Source organism: Colobus angolensis, unplaced genomic scaffold, assembly GCF_000951035.1.
Source record: "Colobus angolensis palliatus isolate OR3802 unplaced genomic scaffold, Cang.pa_1.0 Scaffold90, whole genome shotgun sequence".
Classification (NCBI taxonomy): Eukaryota; Metazoa; Chordata; class Mammalia; order Primates; family Cercopithecidae; genus Colobus; species Colobus angolensis.
In genome coordinates this window covers 2,599,427-2,617,420 of record NW_012122932.1, presented here as the reverse complement: position 1 = coordinate 2,617,420, position 17,994 = coordinate 2,599,427, and the positions used below count along the sequence as shown (strand labels likewise).

General features: G+C 37.2%; 1 protein-coding gene and 1 long non-coding RNA gene across 2 annotated transcripts in view; one reads left to right on the top strand and one right to left on the bottom strand.

Annotated features, from left to right (window-relative positions):
* Positions 1-17,994, top strand: part of LOC105504205 — a 100,798-nt gene that overhangs the window by 66,432 nt on the left and 16,372 nt on the right. The gene's annotated exons all lie outside the window — the stretch shown is intronic.
* Positions 10,365-14,629, bottom strand: SPINK9 (serine peptidase inhibitor, Kazal type 9). Its single transcript, XM_011931513.1, has 4 exons — positions 14,527-14,629; positions 13,748-13,779; positions 11,597-11,724; positions 10,365-10,547 (listed from the first exon to the last, which is right to left on the bottom strand). The coding sequence occupies exons 1-4, from the start codon at positions 14,579-14,581 to the stop codon at positions 10,502-10,504; spliced, it is 261 nt and encodes an 86-aa protein (XP_011786903.1). The 5' UTR covers positions 14,582-14,629; the 3' UTR covers positions 10,365-10,501.

The following is a 17,994-nucleotide window of genomic DNA, read 5'->3' as shown; positions in this document are numbered from 1 at the left end:
GACCTGGCACCCATAAGCACTCAGTAAATACTGATGAAGGAAGGAATGCCTCCTGTTGGGGTAGCTCAATTAATTGGTAGACATCAAAGCTCTACTTTCAGACTCTATGCCCATTTTCTACAATAGAAAATCCTGCAATAAGAAAGCAAATCTATTTGATAATATTTATTGACTATCCACTATACTGATGGCATAATCCCCAAGATTTTCAGTTGTCCTTTATACAAGGGAGGTTTTCAGAAATAGTTTAATCTCCCTTTCTCTGCATAAGCACTATTTGCAGAGCCACATTTGTATCTCCCAACAGGAAGTTTCAAAATAGGTAATATTTTATATATTCTAAAATAAATGCCATTACAAGTTGAATAATTTTAAATGTCCTGTTTCTCACCAGAGAAATGGGCTCCAATTATTGGGTCAACTGTTCTGTCTTACTTTTGGAGGCAGAACTCGTAATATTAGAAATCAAAAGTATCTGGTTAGCTATCTCACTTTTCAGGATAAAGTTGTCTTTGATTTGTGGTCCATATTGAGCCAAAATATATTTGATATATAAACTTACACATTGTCAGTATAACTTTTGGGCCTCTTTTTATGCCCTAGGGAAAACACCTCAAGAAACTCCCCAATACAAGCTAGTACCTTTTTTATATATTTTCCTCTCCCCTCTCAAAGATGAGGCAATTAGAAACTGAACATTAAGGAGCTGCATATAAATGTAAAATTAATACAATGCAAAGCAATAGTAGCAGTCATAAGAGCTAACAATTATTAAAAGTCTATCATATTCCTAGCATTGTTATAACTTCCTATTCCTTGTAGCTTATCCTCACGACACTGAAAATACATGTAAGTCCCATTTGAATAATGTTATCAAGATCACATAAATATCAAGGAGGCACATCTAGTATTTGAACCCAAGTTCATAAGAATACAAGATTTTTCAGCCTCAGCACTATGACACTTGGGGCTAAATGTGTTTTGGAAAGCTGTCCTGTGCCTCTATCCACTAAATATCAGTAGCAGCTTACTCTCAGTGTGACAAACAAAAATGATTCCGGATATTGTGAAATGTCCCAATGGGGACACAACCCCCCTCCTCCTCATCCTCCTATCTCTTACCTAACTCAAAACACCAATTCCTCCACCCCTACTTTCCATCCTCATTGAACACCACTAGAATTCAATGCCCAACTTCTTTATTCTCTACCATTTGCCTCCAGTATGAAGGGGAAATCATGAGTCAAGCATTCAAATTTAACCTATCCTAGCATTTACTAAAATTGTAGAAAATAGTTGTACATTCATATGGTAACTTAACCAAATAAACTTCTTCCTTAACTGGTGATATCTTTATAGCTAAACTAAACTTCACAGGGGAAGGTACTAAAATTATTGTAAAACTGATTTTCTTGGCCATTGTTTGGAAATGCTTCAATTTTAGAAAACTTCAAGGAAAAAATGGAGAAAGATCTAAGTATAGTGGTTTTCATTTACAAGGTATGTATCTTCAAGGCACTCAGTTTACAATAATTAAATATCTGTGTTACATATAAAAAATAAGATCATTTGCTGTTTATTTCTCAGTGACTTTTTGAAGTGAGGTTTACCCTGAACCAAGAGTCAAGAATGTTGTTCTTTTTTTTTTTTTTTTTTTTTGAGACAGAGTCTCACTCTGTCACCCAGGCTGGAGTGCTGTGGCCAGATCTCAGCTCACTGCAAGCTCCCGGGTTTATGCCATTCTCCTGCCTCAGCCTCCTGAGTAGCTGGGACTACAGGCAGCTAGTTTTTTGTATTTTTCACGCCCGGCCGAAAAGGCTTTCTTACACCTACCTATATCCTTCACTGCCAAAGTAGTACTACCCTTCAAGGATGTGTTCAAATAACACCCTCTTCCTGTAACTTCTCCCATAATGGTTTATTTACAATTACATCATTGTTTTGTTAATAAATAGCACTTTCCCACCTGGAAAGTTTGTCCTATATAAGTTCTGAAGACACATGAACAGCAAAAGAAAGTAAAAAACATATACTTACGTACCTAGCCAAGTCAACTAAACCAACCTTGCTAAACACCCCACAATCAGTATCTCTCCCAAGACAGCTCTTTACTCGTCATTCTGGGTCTGCCCTTTTACTGCCATAAGCATTTGGAAGCTTTATTTATATTTTTAACTCAGAACACCTGTTCAATATTCACTGCTTACTCGGTGCTTAGCAAATATATTGAAACTGGCTCAATTTATGAATTCTGCATATTGAATGTAAAAGAACTCTTTGGGACTCAACACATATACACTACAAGGAAATCTGAGAGATTAATTAAAATAACAAGTAGAGGAGACCAGGCTTCAGGTCTCCACTCCTGAGACAATGTGATTCAGTGATTTATTGATGGAGAGAGAAAAATGCGTAACAAAAACAAAAATAAAATAGACTTGCTCATTTTTGAGATGAAAGAATCTTAGAATTTCTTGTACTCAGGTTCTCAGTTCAGAAGATAAATCAAAGTGGTAGGATCAAGAGACACTATTGCTTCCATGATGCTCAGAGTGGCTAAAGGTGGAGGCCAAAGAAGTAACCTGCTGTTATTAACCTAGCCCATTAAAGGCTTGAATTCTGTCCTAGTTAGATGTGTCATCTCTGTTAAGAAATATCATGGCACTACATATCATATCATGGCACTACAACAGGTTTAAAATAATGAATCATTGGAAATAATTCCTGTGAAATATTATTACATAATATGACCCAAGTTAATGTTAAGTTACATTTGAATGGTACATGAATAATTACTATTGTGTTCACATATGTTATGTTATTAGACTCACATATAAGTCTGGGTTGGATATTACCTATCATCTCCATTTTATAGAGGAGGAAACTGGCCCTTAGAGAAGCTAAATAATTTGATCAAAATCTCATAACTAGTGAATTTCTGGAATAAGTCTTAAAAGTAGATTCCTGGGTTCAGAACTCATTTTCTACAATGGCACCGTTTTCATGTGAGTCTGCTGCAATGATCGGTAAGCCTCTCATCACCAGTTGTCTTGGTTCTCTACCCAGATCCCTCTTCTGGAACCCTGTCAGGTCAAGTTCTACATTGGTCGTAAATCTGAGGAATCCATTCACTGATCTTGGTTGACAAGGCTCAGCTAGTAACCCAGGTTCTTTAACAGAGAATGACTTTGTTAAGAGTGTAGAATTTGGTGGTGCAATTAATGGAGATAGGGAGAGAGCTAACTGAATACCTGCTGTCAATCTACCTGTTCTCTGTTGGAAGTTGCTTACATAAGTTTCCTTAGAGGGAAGATCACTAGCATTCTCAGGCACTAGAATGAGGATCCATGTGTATATCTTAAGAATCAGATGGTACAGAAGCTGAACTGTCCCTGATGCTTTGGCCATGATTGCTTTATCTCCAAACATGGCTAACTCTAAGAGGCCACATATATTTTGATGAATGAAGAACCAGAGACCTCCATTGTGTTCAGCCTCAAGGGGCAAACTTAGCTAGTGATCATCAACTGCATTGCCATTTCTAAAGGAAGGGCAACATTTGCACTTCTCACTATGCCAAACATTAGGAAATAACTTAGTTACCAGGAATGAAGATTTTAACAAAACATTATTTATGACCTTTGGCTTTGACTGTGCAAAATGGCATTTTCAAAGAGCCATTCTATGGCTGTATGATAAGACACTGGCAGTTCCTCTGGCCTTTCGCGTTCATGGGCTGGAAGGCACTCTGTGACACTAATGAACGTAACACCTACAGCCTGAAAAGGTTGGAATACCGAGAGCTTACTTACATTTATTTCCCTGTAAATCAGTAAAACAGCCAGAATCTGTTCAGATGGGCTGCTATGGGGATGAGAATGATGATGTTGCCTAGAGAACTCAGTACAGCAATGTTTAAAAGCTTGGGTTCTGAAGCCAGTGAATGCCCTTGTCAATCATCATTCCATCATTTCCTATCTGTGTTGAACAACATAGTCTGTCTTCACTGAACCTCGTTTTTCACAAGTGAGAGAAAAGAGGACTCATTCATTAACTTATTACTTTTGGTTTTTGGTTTTTTGAACTCCTACTATGTTCATTACTATATTAGGTATTAGGTATACCCTAGTAAACGTTATAAACACTGTCTTCAAGAAGTTTCCAAGCTGGTGATATTAAAAGGTCTGTATTCATAAGGTTGTTTTGGGATTTAAATAAGATCATGATGTAAAGCATTTAGCAAGAACCTGATATCAGATATTCTTTAATGGATGTTAGTAAACTCAGGAGGCATGCAAGAACTATCTTAAAAATACCAAAAGTGGTCATTAAATGCCACTATTACTCTTCCAGTAGTAACTTTATATAAATGTTATGTTTACTGCTTGTGTCAGTTATTTTAGGAGGTTATTGTTTGGGAGGAAAGAAAAACAGACCCAAAAATGCAAGTATTCTTGCATTTTAACATTCAGCCAAATGGAATACAACATTTTACTTATTATATTATTGCCAACAGGTGACTTTTGTGCCTTTATATAGATAAGGGCTAAAATGATGGCATAGTTTCCTAAAAATTGTGGGTCATTTTTGTCTTGCAACAGATAGAATTTCTATTGTGGTTTTCACTTTACTTTGCAATAAATAATTATAAAAAATGTAATTGGTCTGTGACATCCAGAAATCTTTAGATTTCTGAATCACTGGTTCAATATTTGAGGTGTCTTCTTTGACTAAAAGTTTCTGTCAGAAAACTGAAAATGATGCTTTGCTTTGCTCTTCATGGAAGCTGTCCCAGAGGAAGTGGAAATATTCATCCCAGTTAAGCAACGTAATGTGCTACTCCAGTCTGCATTACATTCTCTGTAAAGTGGGCCCCTATGTGGACTGTTTTCCTGGTCAACTTAATACTATTTTAGTAGAAAAGTAATTTCCTTGAGGGAAGAATGTCCTTGTGATCAAAGAGGCCTGAAGATATTAGAGAAGGTATCTTTAAGAAAATACCTTAAAAGCAAATATATTGATGCTTTTCACAAAGCAAATGTTTTTGAATTCGTGGCCAATTTAATTCCTGAGAACACCTACTTCTTTTCTCCTTGTCCTTCTAATCTTTTCTCTATTTTGTCATATATTATGTATACACAATGTATATAATAAAAATATAGTTTAAATAGTAACGATAATGACAATACACATGCTCATAAGTCTTATCACTCAGTTTATGAAAGAGCACATGTACTCTATCTTTTTTTTTTTCTTTTTTGAGATGGAATCTTGCTCTGTCGCCCAGGCTGGAGTGCAGTGGCACAATCTCGGCTCACTGCAACCTCTGCCTCCTAGGTTCATGCCATTCACCTGCCTCAGCTTTCCGAGTAACTGGGACTATAGGTACTCGCCACTACGCCCAGCTAATTTTTTGTATTCCTTAGTAGAGACGGGGTTTCACTGTGTTAGCCAGGATGGTCTCGATCTCCTGACCTTGTGATCCACCCGCCTCGGCCTCCCAAAGTGCTGGGATTACAGGCGTGAGCCACTGCGCCCGGCAGCGTTCTATTTTTAAAGTGTTTGTATGCCTCCTCTCCAGCTGCCATTCTTCACTGCTACTCAGGCTACCAGCTCTCCTCTAATTCTATTTCCATCTTCCTCTCTTTTAGGAAGGACACTCATGCAACCACAGATTCTAGAAACATTTCTTCATCTGTGGAGGTATTCAGTTGGTTTTATTCTCTGGCCTTGGCTAAATAATAGTGGTCTGTTTTATAATTTTCAGGCAATGTAGAATTCAGTATGGGCCTCTTTGTGCCCTTAGGATATTACATATGTGGTTTTAAATATATTTAGCCTAGAGTTGGTTTTGATGTTGTTTTCCCTGATAGTAGAGTTTGTTTTGAAGTTGTTTACCCTGACAGTTTAAAAATTACATATATATTTCAGGTGTTACCTACTATGTGTCAGGCAGAAGAGAAATGAATACTTATTTGAGACACAGGATGAACAACACCCAATTCCCTGCTCTTACAGGGCTCGAAACCAGAATATATATCTAATTTTATATTATTTCTAAAAAACACTGAGGATAATTTTTAAAATACCCTTCCAGAAGCCCTAATGGAGGTTTGTGTCTTTTCATTTCATTGCAGTCAAGCCACTCCGGTGACTTCTGTGGCTGTCCCTGTGATTATCTACTCTAACAGGAGGCTCTCAGTGCTGTATCTCAGGATAGGGTCAAGTGGGAGTGGTGGTTGTGATAGGGAGGGGTTGCAGAAAATACTAGGAAGTGCCAGAACCTAAACTAGAACCACCCATATGCTTACGGGACAAACTTATTACAACTACAGATTTTTGTTATTATATTTTAAATCTACCTTTTATTGTTAGCTAATTACATGCCAGGCACAATATTATGTGCTGTATACATATTAGTTCACGCTAATCTGGAAGGAACTGCTATTGTCTCCTTTCGAAATGCAGGAACTGAAACTCAGAGCTTAAGCCACAAACTCAAGGCTACTTAGAAGTGACCAAGCTAAATTTGACCCCAGGGCTTTCTCTGCCCAAAGCCCCTTAATTTTTAACCATTATATTCTACAGCCTTCACAAATAATTTTAGTTTGACAGGGAGGACAAGTTAATGTCTAAAGGGTGTGGCAGCAAACAGATGGTAGTTCAAGCAATTGGTGGGCCTCAGAGATGTATAAGAAACAACTGGAGCCCAGACAGGCAACCAAAACAGAAGTAGGGTGGCCAGTGTTTTGAGGGTGTTTGCCACTGAGCTGCTGTTCTAGAAATAGTAAAGTGGAGAACAGAGGAGCAAGGAGCACAACCTAGAGGTGCAAAGTACCAGAGGACTAGGCTCCTGGGCTCATTACAGAGGCAGGGGCTCAGGCTGGGGATGCAGCAGTAACCAGGAGTTTCACGGGCAGGCAGAATAAGATTCAGAAACTGGGCACAAGGATAGAAAGAAACCCAAAGCCAGGCTTACTCTTTGATTAGTCATGCAGGGCTTGGCTGGGTGGGGCCTCAGTTGTTTTAACCTCCACACCTATTTGTGAGCTTGAAGTGCCTCATGTCCTAGAAAGGAGCACTTCGAGTCTGGCAACTGGGAGTGATGCACCAGTTTTCTGAACTCTCCAGAAGCATCTCGCAGAACTCCAGTAGCCTTTTTCCTGTTTTAAAGCAGGTGCTCTTAAAACGCTTAATTTTATATTGACTGCTGTGTTTGGATTTAGAGTTCTTTTTAAAAGAAATTCTGAAATATTTTCAGAATGTGTCCACGTGGATGTGTTGTGTTAAGGAATGTGTTTATAACTCTGGATTCCATTTCCTTGATCTGCACCCTTATTGTTAATCAACATTCCAAAGTCAATACTTCAGCTTAAAATTGTTCTCTGATGGACATGAGTTACCTGTTTTACAAGGACTGGCTTATTGGATATAGTAATGCATGCTTTGCTTAAGTGTGAGGAAGAGCTAATTAAAAATGAAACAGTGACATTTCTTAGAATTTGTGTAGGCTTCAGTTCTAGCAACAGGTTTTGGTAATTATTTAATTGTTTTCATCTTATTTTATTTGTATATCTTTAACATTTTATGGTAATTTTTTTCATGTTACAAGTGACAAGGATTTTACAAGGTAGTTTTGCAAGAGATGAAAGGAATGTAATAAGGAATCTTGAGCTGTGGGCTGTGCAAGGTAATTGCCATTTTGATGACTCCCCCACAATCTCTGGAAAAGCATTTATTGCTCTCTGTTGCTTGTGTGTTTGTGGATTCTTCGTAGGGAGCTTGAAGAAGCAGAGTTTGGGTTGATGCAGAATGCAAATAGATATACATTCTAATGTTGGAGCTGGGTCGGCAGTGAAGACACCTGACTTCAGAGTTATCTGGGAAAAGACACCATGGTTTCCTTGCTTACTTGTTGACAGAAGCCAAATTCAATTCATTTTAATTTAGCTTAGTTAATTTATAAGGTATTAATTGAACACCTATGGCATGCCAACTGCAAGCCCACAATATGCCAGTGGAAACAGATGGTTACAGAACTAGAGTGAAAATAATATAAAGTATGCTAATTTAGGAGGACCAAATATATAGGAGATGATTTTTAAAGATAATGGCATTAAGGCTGAAAGATGACGTGGAAATTGGTAAGATGGAAAAGTGGGAAAGATAATTGTAGAAAGAGGGATGAGCATGTGCAAAATTTCAGAGTGCATGGGAGGTTCTGAGACTGGTGGCCAGTCTGGGGCAAAGCGTGGAGTGGAGAGAAATGAGTTTGGAGAGTGAGGTGGCTGATATTGATGGGTCTGTAAGCAGTGAGACTCACTGAAGCAACCTTACCAGGGGAATGGATGATGAGGTCCATGTTTAGAAATATCACTCTGAAGGCTGTTAGAAAATGGATTGTGGGAAGTGGGTGGTAGAGAGGATAACAAGGAAGAGTGGTTGGAAAACATGAATTGGCCAACAACTCTTTATGCTGGTTTTCTACATTGCAGTCTCATGTGTTCACTCTGCTTGGAATGATGCTTCTCTCTTTTTTTCCTTTTCTTTTTCCTTTTATTGTTATTAATATTTTTTGAGACAGAGTGTCTCACTTCATCACCCAGACCAGAGTGCAGGGGAGCAATCTCAGCTCATTTCAGCCTTGACATCCAGCCTCAACCTCCCAGGCTCAAGTGGACTTTCCAAGCTCAATTGATTCTTCTGCCTCAGCCACCCAAGTAGCTGAAACTACATATACTACCACACCAGCTAATTTTTTCTATTTTTTGTAGAGATGGCATTTCACCATGTTGCCTGGGCTGGTCTTTATCTCCTAGGCACCAGCAATCCTCCTGTCTCGGCCTCCCAAAGTGCTGGGATTACAGGGGTGAGCCACTGTGCCTGGCTGCTTCTCATTTCTCAACCCCAACCTCCCCCCAACTCCAACTCACTGCTCTTGCCCACCATTTTCTTTTGCTGACTTCTATCCATCCTTCAGGTTTCTGCTTATAAGTTACCTTCTCAGGGAAGTCTTTCCTGATTACCCAGTTTGTCTAGTTTTTTCAAACATGTATATTTAAGATTGATGTAACATAATTCTTCCCCTCTAGACTTAAAGCTCCATGAAGAAAAGACTAATGTTTATATTTATTTGCTCTCTGATTCATTTCTAGCAGCATCTGGCAGAGTGAATATTTAATAAATATTTGGTGAAAAGATGAATGAATAAATTCTAGGTTAATATTTTTAATTCCTTTAAAGAGTTTCTTGGAAGAGCACTTTTTTTCCCTCCCTAAATTCCAATCAACAAATTTAAAGAAAGTGTTTTTAAGTAATGTTAGTGATGCTCTTGCATCATTCTGAAAGTAAAAACAGAAAAAAGAGAGAAAGAAAAGAAAAGAAACAACAAACACTGTTCTACCTGAATTCTGTGGAGGTTAACATGGGTCATTCTGATAGACAGTCTTGTTCTCTAAATCTCTGATGAATTTGCAAGACCAGATCATAGCTTAAAAAGGGTTTGACTATATTTTCTCTTTCTCCCTCTTTATAGATAATATATAGGTAGGTTTTCATATGTTAAATGCACGTGTGACTCTGTTATAATCTAATGAAAATGTTGCTTAGTTTCAATTCAATTTGCTGAGCATGTTTTTATATCAGTTTTATGCAAGATGCTATACCAAGCATAGAAAATTCCTTCACAGAATATGAACTCCAAGGGGGAAAAACCACATCTACTCTGCTCAACATTGTATTCTCCAAGGCAGAACACTGACATTGACAAAGTAGGCCTTAATAGATATTTGTGATTGAATATATGCACAAATGGATTACAAAGATTTACAAGGCATATTCTCTGGTCTTTAAGAAACTTATGATATAATAGTAGGATAAGCTAAATTTCAAGTCTCAGACCTGAGATCAAACATTAGAGAAAGAAAAATATTGGAGACATCAACTAATATGTGAGAAGTTGCACAACTTTACCAACCATTTTTTTACCAGCCACATTTTATAAACATACAGTAGGAAACAGTTAGAGAGCAGTCCCAATCCAGAGCAATTCTCAGTGTCTTAAACCCAAGAGACATCTAGCAAAGCAGTGTTTTCTGATTCTTGTGCCTGAAGGGTCTCTCTTTATCTGTTCATATTTCAGGAATGTTCAATAACTAAGTAATGTACATGGAGTGTTTTCCTAGTCTGGGTAAGAAGAATGCATCAGCTTCAGGGCCTTTAATTTTCTAGTTCCTATTACTAGTCTTAACTGGCCCTTGCTTTTTCCCTAAAATTATCTATTAGACAGCACCCAAAAGTAAAAAACAAATCTAGAAGATTCAACTCAGTTGCCCCCAAAAAAAGAGTTAGGTGCACATTTATTTCCCTTATATCTGCTTTATTCTACAAAGAAATCTACATATGGTGATGAGTAGGCAATGTGGCATAGATAATATGGGAACAGAAATGTGTCTCTTGTGAATAGATGCATTAAAAGATATTTTGGACTCACAAGATAGATTTAACATTTTCCAAAATGTACAAATTTAAGTTTGCCGTCAGTTTTCCTGTGGAGAGAATATAGCAACAAATGAGAAATTCTGAGCCCATAGGCATTTCATTAGCATCCAAACTTCACTAATGAATCCTAAAAATGTATTCAAGTTTCCCCGCTTATTGATGTTTTTAAAAGGAGTGACTGCAATTTAGAAATATTTTTGAACCTGGTGCTGATTATATAAGGATGATGCTCAAATACATCATAATTTATATCCCTGAAAACATTTTCATGATTTTTTTTAATTTAAGAGAAACATACACTTAGAAGTCTCTTTTCATAAAAATTGTTATTTTTCTTTTATTAAAAAAAGAACCAGAACAATATGCCACATATGTTAGATACTTATTTTTATTTCATCTGTGTTTCTGAAAATATTTTAAATGACCCATATGTTTTTACACATTCCAGTATATCATTCATTATTTCATAATTTTTGAATTAATGTTGATATATCTTGGCGATGATTAGTTTATAATCTTTAAAAGACTTTTGGCTATTTGATTTTTTAAGTGTAATTTTTACTATAGCACCAACATATATTCTGTTGAGACATAATACTCTGAAACACAGGAAGTTCTTCAGATTTTGCAGATATTATCCCCTGTTATCCCAGGCATTAGGGGACTCTAACATATCCAAGCCTAGTTGCTAAAGCTGAGCAAAAACATGGCTCATTCTACCAGATGTGGATAACATGCTTAGGAGAGAGGACATTCCTTATCCCTGGAAATAATCCAGCTGGACTGTGAGACTATTTGGTACCTTTTCTGTAGAGGAAGTTTAAGCAATAGATTATCAAGTGGAAGTTGAACTAGATGACCATATATTTCCTTTCAACTTGGTGATTTTAGAATTCTCCCATTGACTCTTACTTCCAGAATATGTGGGGATATTGTGATATCAGGCACTCCCAAATTCTACCAACTGGAAGGTTCTGTTTGTTAGAGACAATATGATATAATTCACATATTCCTTAGGCCCTACATCACACCTTCTAATTTGTCTTAATATATACTTTTACCTTAAATATGAAAAAGAAAACATTTTAATACTTACTTAACTTGAGAACAGAAGAAGCAATCATTTTTATAAGTTTTGCCATCAGATCCACAAATTGGTTCATACATATGATGACAAAATCTCTCTTGTCCTGGTGGTAACTTTTTATAATTACTACAGTCAACCTGAAAAACATATTAAAAACCTTCAACTCTTTCAACCAAATCTTTATTATCAGGATTTAGGATTTTCCAAGCAAGCTCTGAGGGCTGTCAACACATGTTTCTTATTACAATTGTTGGGTTCTCATCTAACCCCTTCAAGACATCTCAAATGTAAAGATGTTCTATGTCAGATATAAAATCATGACTGCTAAATATCTTCACCATACTTGGTTCCCAAATCATAGCTTAATGTAAAAATAGATTTTTTTCTCACCATACTGGTTGATGTATCAGTTCTTAAAATACATGGCATATTCTCAAATGTAACCATTCTCATGGGAGTACTCAGAAGTGTGATATATTTTCTGTAGGAATTATCCTACTATTTCTGTCTTTCACTGAAAAAGCTCAAGATGAATGCAAGTGTGAAATATAGGGATAACTACTATGATTTTAATGACTAGTACATTATTGACAGGTTTTTTACTACTAATTATTGGTAACAATTTACTTGTTATATACTTCACCAGCACATAGATGAATGTATCTTAATATTGTACTTGGGAACCAGTGTTCTAAATTCCTAGAGCAAAGCCTGTGGAAGTAGGTAGGCAATTCTCAAGAAAAGTTTTTCATATTTTAAAAAAATCTATGAGCATATAGAAGAGCACATACAGTAAAGTCAAACACATCTGAATGCAAATCCTGACTATGTGACCCTGGAAAAATTATTTTACCTCTCTAAGCTTTAGTTTCTTTACCTGTAAAATAAAGATAATAACCACATTGTAGGGTGGAAGTAAAAAATATGTAAATGAAAAGATGTGTACAATGCTTAGCACTACATTGCATGGAAAACACTGAATAAATAATAGGCACAATTTTTTATGTTTTGATTTATCTTTCAGGTCTACACAAACTCCAGCTGTATACAAAAGACTGTATCTCCACGTCGTTTTGTCCGAGAGGTCTAGGCATGATATTTTATTAATTGTTGAATATCTCTACTTGAATAGCTTGGAATATACTCAAACTTAAAGCTGAATTCTTCTTTCCCTCCAGATATGCTTCATTAATTCATTCATTCATTCATCAGCTTCCATACACCTCCTGTTTTCGGGCTAAGGTGAGTGGAGCTGATGCAAAGATTGGTATGCATGGCAAAATAGCAGGAGAACCTTAGAGGCTAGTGCAGCAGAATAGAAACAGCAGTGCCCTATGGTAAGTATATGCCAGTGTGATTTCAATTCCTCTTCTTGCCTGCTCAAATCCCAGGGAGACAAAGTTTATGTGATACTCAACATTGTGATGGGAAACTACCAAGCTCATAACTTTCAGTAATCCTTTACATCCTCTCACAGCTACTAAATCATGAAAGATGGCTTGAACTCAGGCCCATCTGACTCCAAAATTTATATCCTTAACTGTATTATTTTCTTTAATAGGTAAAACAAAAGACTCAAAGACATAAAAGAAATTTCCCAGGCCCCAGTGTCACATAGTTAATAAGCAACAGACTTTAGAGTGGAACTCAAATTGAGTACCGACTAAAGATTTTTACTACCACACCTAGAGTTTTTCAACAATACTCATTACTCTAACCTGAGTCATAAATGGAAGGCTAAATTAAAGTCCTTATTTTCTAAGACAGAGAACAAAGATGTTTGTGACTCATTTACAAATTATAAGAATCATGACTTGCCCTTATTGAGTTTCACTATGTGCCAGGCACTGTGCTAAGCTCTTTTCAAATACTATGGCTTCAAGTCTTGGAATAATGTTACAAGTATGTTGCCCATGGCCACGTGATCAAAAAGGTGGAATTAAAGACCAGGGCTTTCTAGCTTTGTTGCTAGTGTCTCACCACCTTGTTCTACTCTCTCCATTTTAGAAAAATCTGCCTACAATTTTTGAAATAAAACCAGTTTTGATACACATAAAGTAAATATTCAAACATATGGAAATTTAATTACTATGTATTATCAAATATTTCCTTACTGCTATTGACTTTAAAATTACATAAAAGTAGGATGGATGTACTGACCATCTTTTTTGTTTGTTGGGCACATTCTACACCTGAAAGAAAAACAAAGACAAGACAATGTTAAACTCTGGAAGAACCTAATCTTACTAGAAAAACAATCTTTGATTTATGCTTTAGCTTTCAGCCTGTCATAAAAATCTTCAGAACTGTGTATCAGCATTGTATTGTATCAAATGTTGAAGCTCTTCACACATATCTTTAAATTTTTTTTCTTTTTTGGAGTGGGAGTGGAATCCAGTCAAAGAAATGGAAAAGATGCCATGATGAATGAGAAGTTTGTCTAATCTTTTCTACTTCATAAGCAGAGCTCAGTAGAGACAGAAGAAATCAGTGAGTCATATTTAGGGAGATCTGCTATTGTGGACAGGTATAGACGATAGATGTTGGAACAGTGGTTGAAAATTCTAGGGAGGCCAATTTTAACTCAATAATAGAAGAATAACCCATGGTGCCAAACAATTGATTGTAATGTTTTATGAAGAAATGAGTTCCCTGTAAATGGTGATATCAAGTCAAAGCAGAATCTGGATGATCATCTCCGTAAAAAATTACACAAATTATTCTCATGAATAAGCATTTGACTTTAGCTGACTCTTAACATCCACTCTACCCCTAAGGTGATGTGATTTAGTGATTTGTTGGTTGAGGCAAAAGATGCATTTCAAAAAGTTTCCCTTATTATTTATGTGATGAATTACATATATCCCAGAATTACATAGGCAGAAGACTACATGAGCTATTAGTGCAAGGGCAGGAGCAGTATTATCAGAGATACTCACTGAACATGGTTGCAAGTGTCAGAGCCAAGAGCAGGACAATGGCTGTTGCTCTCATAGTACTGAAGTGGCCAAGGCAGTCAGATGTAGGGAAAAGAAGTGACCTGGTGTCTGTCCAGCTCACTTGGATCCTGCCTTATATATTTTCAAGAATTCCTGCCTCAATTGTGAAATAGCAATTTCTAAGTAGTACAACTACAAAAAGAGGTCAGAAATGTCTGCAGGCCACGGGGATTCTTTTCTTGTGAAAGACGGGTAATTGCACATGCCATTTAATAGCTATTCCCAAAACCCAGGCTGATGGATGAAGAATGAGATGGTGACTTTGCTTTGCACTACAATTACATAGATAATCAGTGGCATTTTTCATTTCATACAATAACTTGCAATAGACAAGCCACCAATCTTTTGACCATGACTTAATAAGTTTTAATTATTCCTTAATTAAACCATGAATCATTTGAATTCTTTAATAAAGGCTACAAAAGTGCTGATTCTGGAATGTGCTAGTTTTCATATCAAGTGACTGTATGAGAAAACTCTGGAAGAAACTTTTGCAGGTTTTGTAGGTAGAATTGGAAGACACTGTTTATACTACTAATGGAAGTATTAGTATCTAAGGCTGAAATTCACATTTATTTCCCTTCAAGAGTAAAGAGATAGCTGGAACTTGTTCTGGTATGATCTGGGGATGAGATCATCATACTCTCTCTGAGAGCTGAAACTTTGGGAATCTTGCAGACCTGAACTAATTGCCAGCTACACCACTCTCTATGTGACCTTGTGCAAGCTGTTTATCCGCTATAAGCCCTGGTTTTTCTAATCTTCATTTGATCATATCATAAATATTAATGAGCATTTACTCTGTCTTAGAGACTATATTTTATCTTGAATATGCCACAGTCCGTGAAAAACTGTGACTGCTCTCATGTAGTTTGAGAAAGACTATCTTCTTTTTTTTTGAAGACAGAGTCTTGCTTTATCACCTAGGCTGGAGTGCAGTGGTGTGATCTCAGCTCACTGCAACCTCTGCTTTCCATGTTCAGGGGGTTTTCCTGACTCAGCCTCCCATGTAGCTGGGATTATATGTCAGCCTCCCAAGTAACTGGGATTGCAGGAGCATGGCACCACACCTGGCTAATATTTGCATTTTTAGTAGAGACCAGGTTTCACCACATTGACCAGGCTGGTCTTGATCTCCTGACCTTAAGTGATCTGCCTGCCTTGGCCTCCGAAAGTGCTGAGATTACAAGCATGAGCCTCTGTGCCCAGCTGAAAGACTCTTCACTTCTTGATCAAACTTTATTTAAGGTCCTCTGAACCCTTTTCTTGACTAGGCCTTGGCACTGGCCCTCATTTTGTCTTTGGCCTCCCCAGCTCCCAATTTAATAAAGAACTTACTAAATTTATTTTTAGTAAAGAATCCTACTAAATCATAATCATCCCCCCCCCACTCTTGATATCTGATCACCCTTGATAGCTGATAAAGTTCCTTGTCCTCCACCTCTGACATATAATTGCTTAGCCTGCCTTTAGCAAGAATCCTCTTAGGTCCATTTATCAAAGAATCCCCCCCTACCCTTAATGTCTTCTATTAAGTAGTTTTCTATCCACTGATCCCCTCATTCTTCTTCTTGGCTATAAATGCCCACTTGTCCCTGTTGTGTCCAGAGTTGAGCCCAATCTGTCTTTCCTATTATAATAATTCTATTACATTAGTCTTGAAAAATACCTTTCATACTGTTTTAATAAGTGTCAGGATGGCTTTTATTCAATAAGTTTTCAGAATAAAGTTAATAATGACACCATCATCACAAGCTTACTACAAATTTTAAATATGATTGTCTATGTAAAGCACTTTTCCAGGATCTGGCTCATAGTAAGCTCTCAACTAATGTTATGAATAATACTTGATGACAGTGATCGCAACGATGAAGATGATGATGGCAACAGTAATCTGGAGGGGGAAAAGGCTCAGAAAGTGCCTCGGGATTATCTTAAAATAAGCAAATGATGTACCTTTCTGGCCTTACTAGAAATAACAGATACTGACATGATAGAAAAAGGCAGTTTGTGATGGTCAGAGATGTTGAGTAATGACTGGAGGCAATAATCAACTCATTTTAAGTATCCCATTTGGAGGTCAGATAAATACCTGTTAGGACCCCTGCAAAGGTGATTCCTTTATTGAATGAGGATAGCCTTCATGGCCTTCATCCATATATTCAAACGTTTGTTTTTTTACAACAAAATACTTTATTTAATATTAATAGCAATAACAGTAAGCATACTTACTGAGCACGTATTATGCCTTGGGTACTATTGTAACTTCTGTAAGTATACTAACTCTTTTAAATTTTAAAACAAGTTAATGAGACAAGTATTATTACAATCAAGTATTTAAAAATGAGTGAAGTGAGGTACAGAGAAATAATTTTTTCAGGGTCATAAGAGTAAGTAGTAGTCAGGGAAGAGGTGGGACTAGACTCCTGAGGCAGAACTTGGACACTGGAACAAATTGGGAACTAGCCAAAAGAGGTCCGGAGCATAAGGACTTCTCCATAAGACATGCCCCACAGTATGCCATGTCAGTTTACCATTGCCAAGGCAACACCCAGACATTACTGTCCCTTTCCATGGCAATGACCTGACAACCCAGTAGTTACCACCTTCATCCTAGAAATTTCTGCATAAGCTGCCCCTGAATTTGCATATAATTAAAAGTGGGTAAAATATGAGTGCCGAACTGCCTCTGAGTTGCTACTCTGGACACACTGCCCATGGGCTGGCCCTGTTTAACTCAGCAAGGAGCAGTAGTTGTGCTGCTGCTGTATACTGTCACTTCAGTAAAAGATGCTGTGTAACACCATCAGCTCACCCTTGAATTCTTTCCTGCACGAAACCGAGAACCCTCCCTGGCTAAGCCGCAATTTTGGGGCTTGCCTGTCCTGCATCAGTAGAGTTGGAAAATGCTATGTAAAAACATGGCATATTAAACAGATGAAATAAGTGCGCTGTTAGATGAAGTGGGAATGTGGGAATGTGGCAGCCTGGTTTCTTTGTACCCCTCTTTCCACAATGGCCCCTGGATCATGCTCAGGGAGTCCTCTTGGCTACTTGGAGTAATGGGAGGATCACTAGTCCAGATGAGAAGTTCCCAAATTTCAGAATCCAGACTGTGATAAAGTTTTTGTCATTATGAGGCAAAATATGAAAAACTTTTAAATGCTACCGACTCCTTATTTGTAAACCTTATTTAAGACTCCTCTTTAAATTAAAAAAAAAAAATTACTGTGTAAGTTTCCCAGTTGAGGTAAAGATGGTCTCTCATGTCCCATTTCGGACTTGAAGTGGGTATAATTCCTTGACACTGAGAGATGACCTTTACTCACTGACTTGTCAGGGAGCATCTCAGAGAGCAAGCAGAAAAATCCAAGTTAATGGGAGTTATTTAGCAGCCTCATTGTCAGT

Excerpts from the sequence above, each read along its gene's own strand:
- SPINK9 (XM_011931513.1), bottom strand. The coding sequence starts at position 14,581 with ATGAGAGCAACAGCCATTGTCCTGCTCTTGGCTCTGACACTTGCAACC. Across the intron at positions 13,780-14,526 it reads GACACTTGCAACCATGTTCA|GTGTAGAATGTGCCCAACAA; the intron begins GTGAGTATCTCT and ends TTTTTCTTTCAG. Across the intron at positions 11,725-13,747 it reads CCCAACAAACAAAAAAGATG|GTTGACTGTAGTAATTATAA; the intron begins GTCAGTACATCC and ends TATGTTTTTCAG.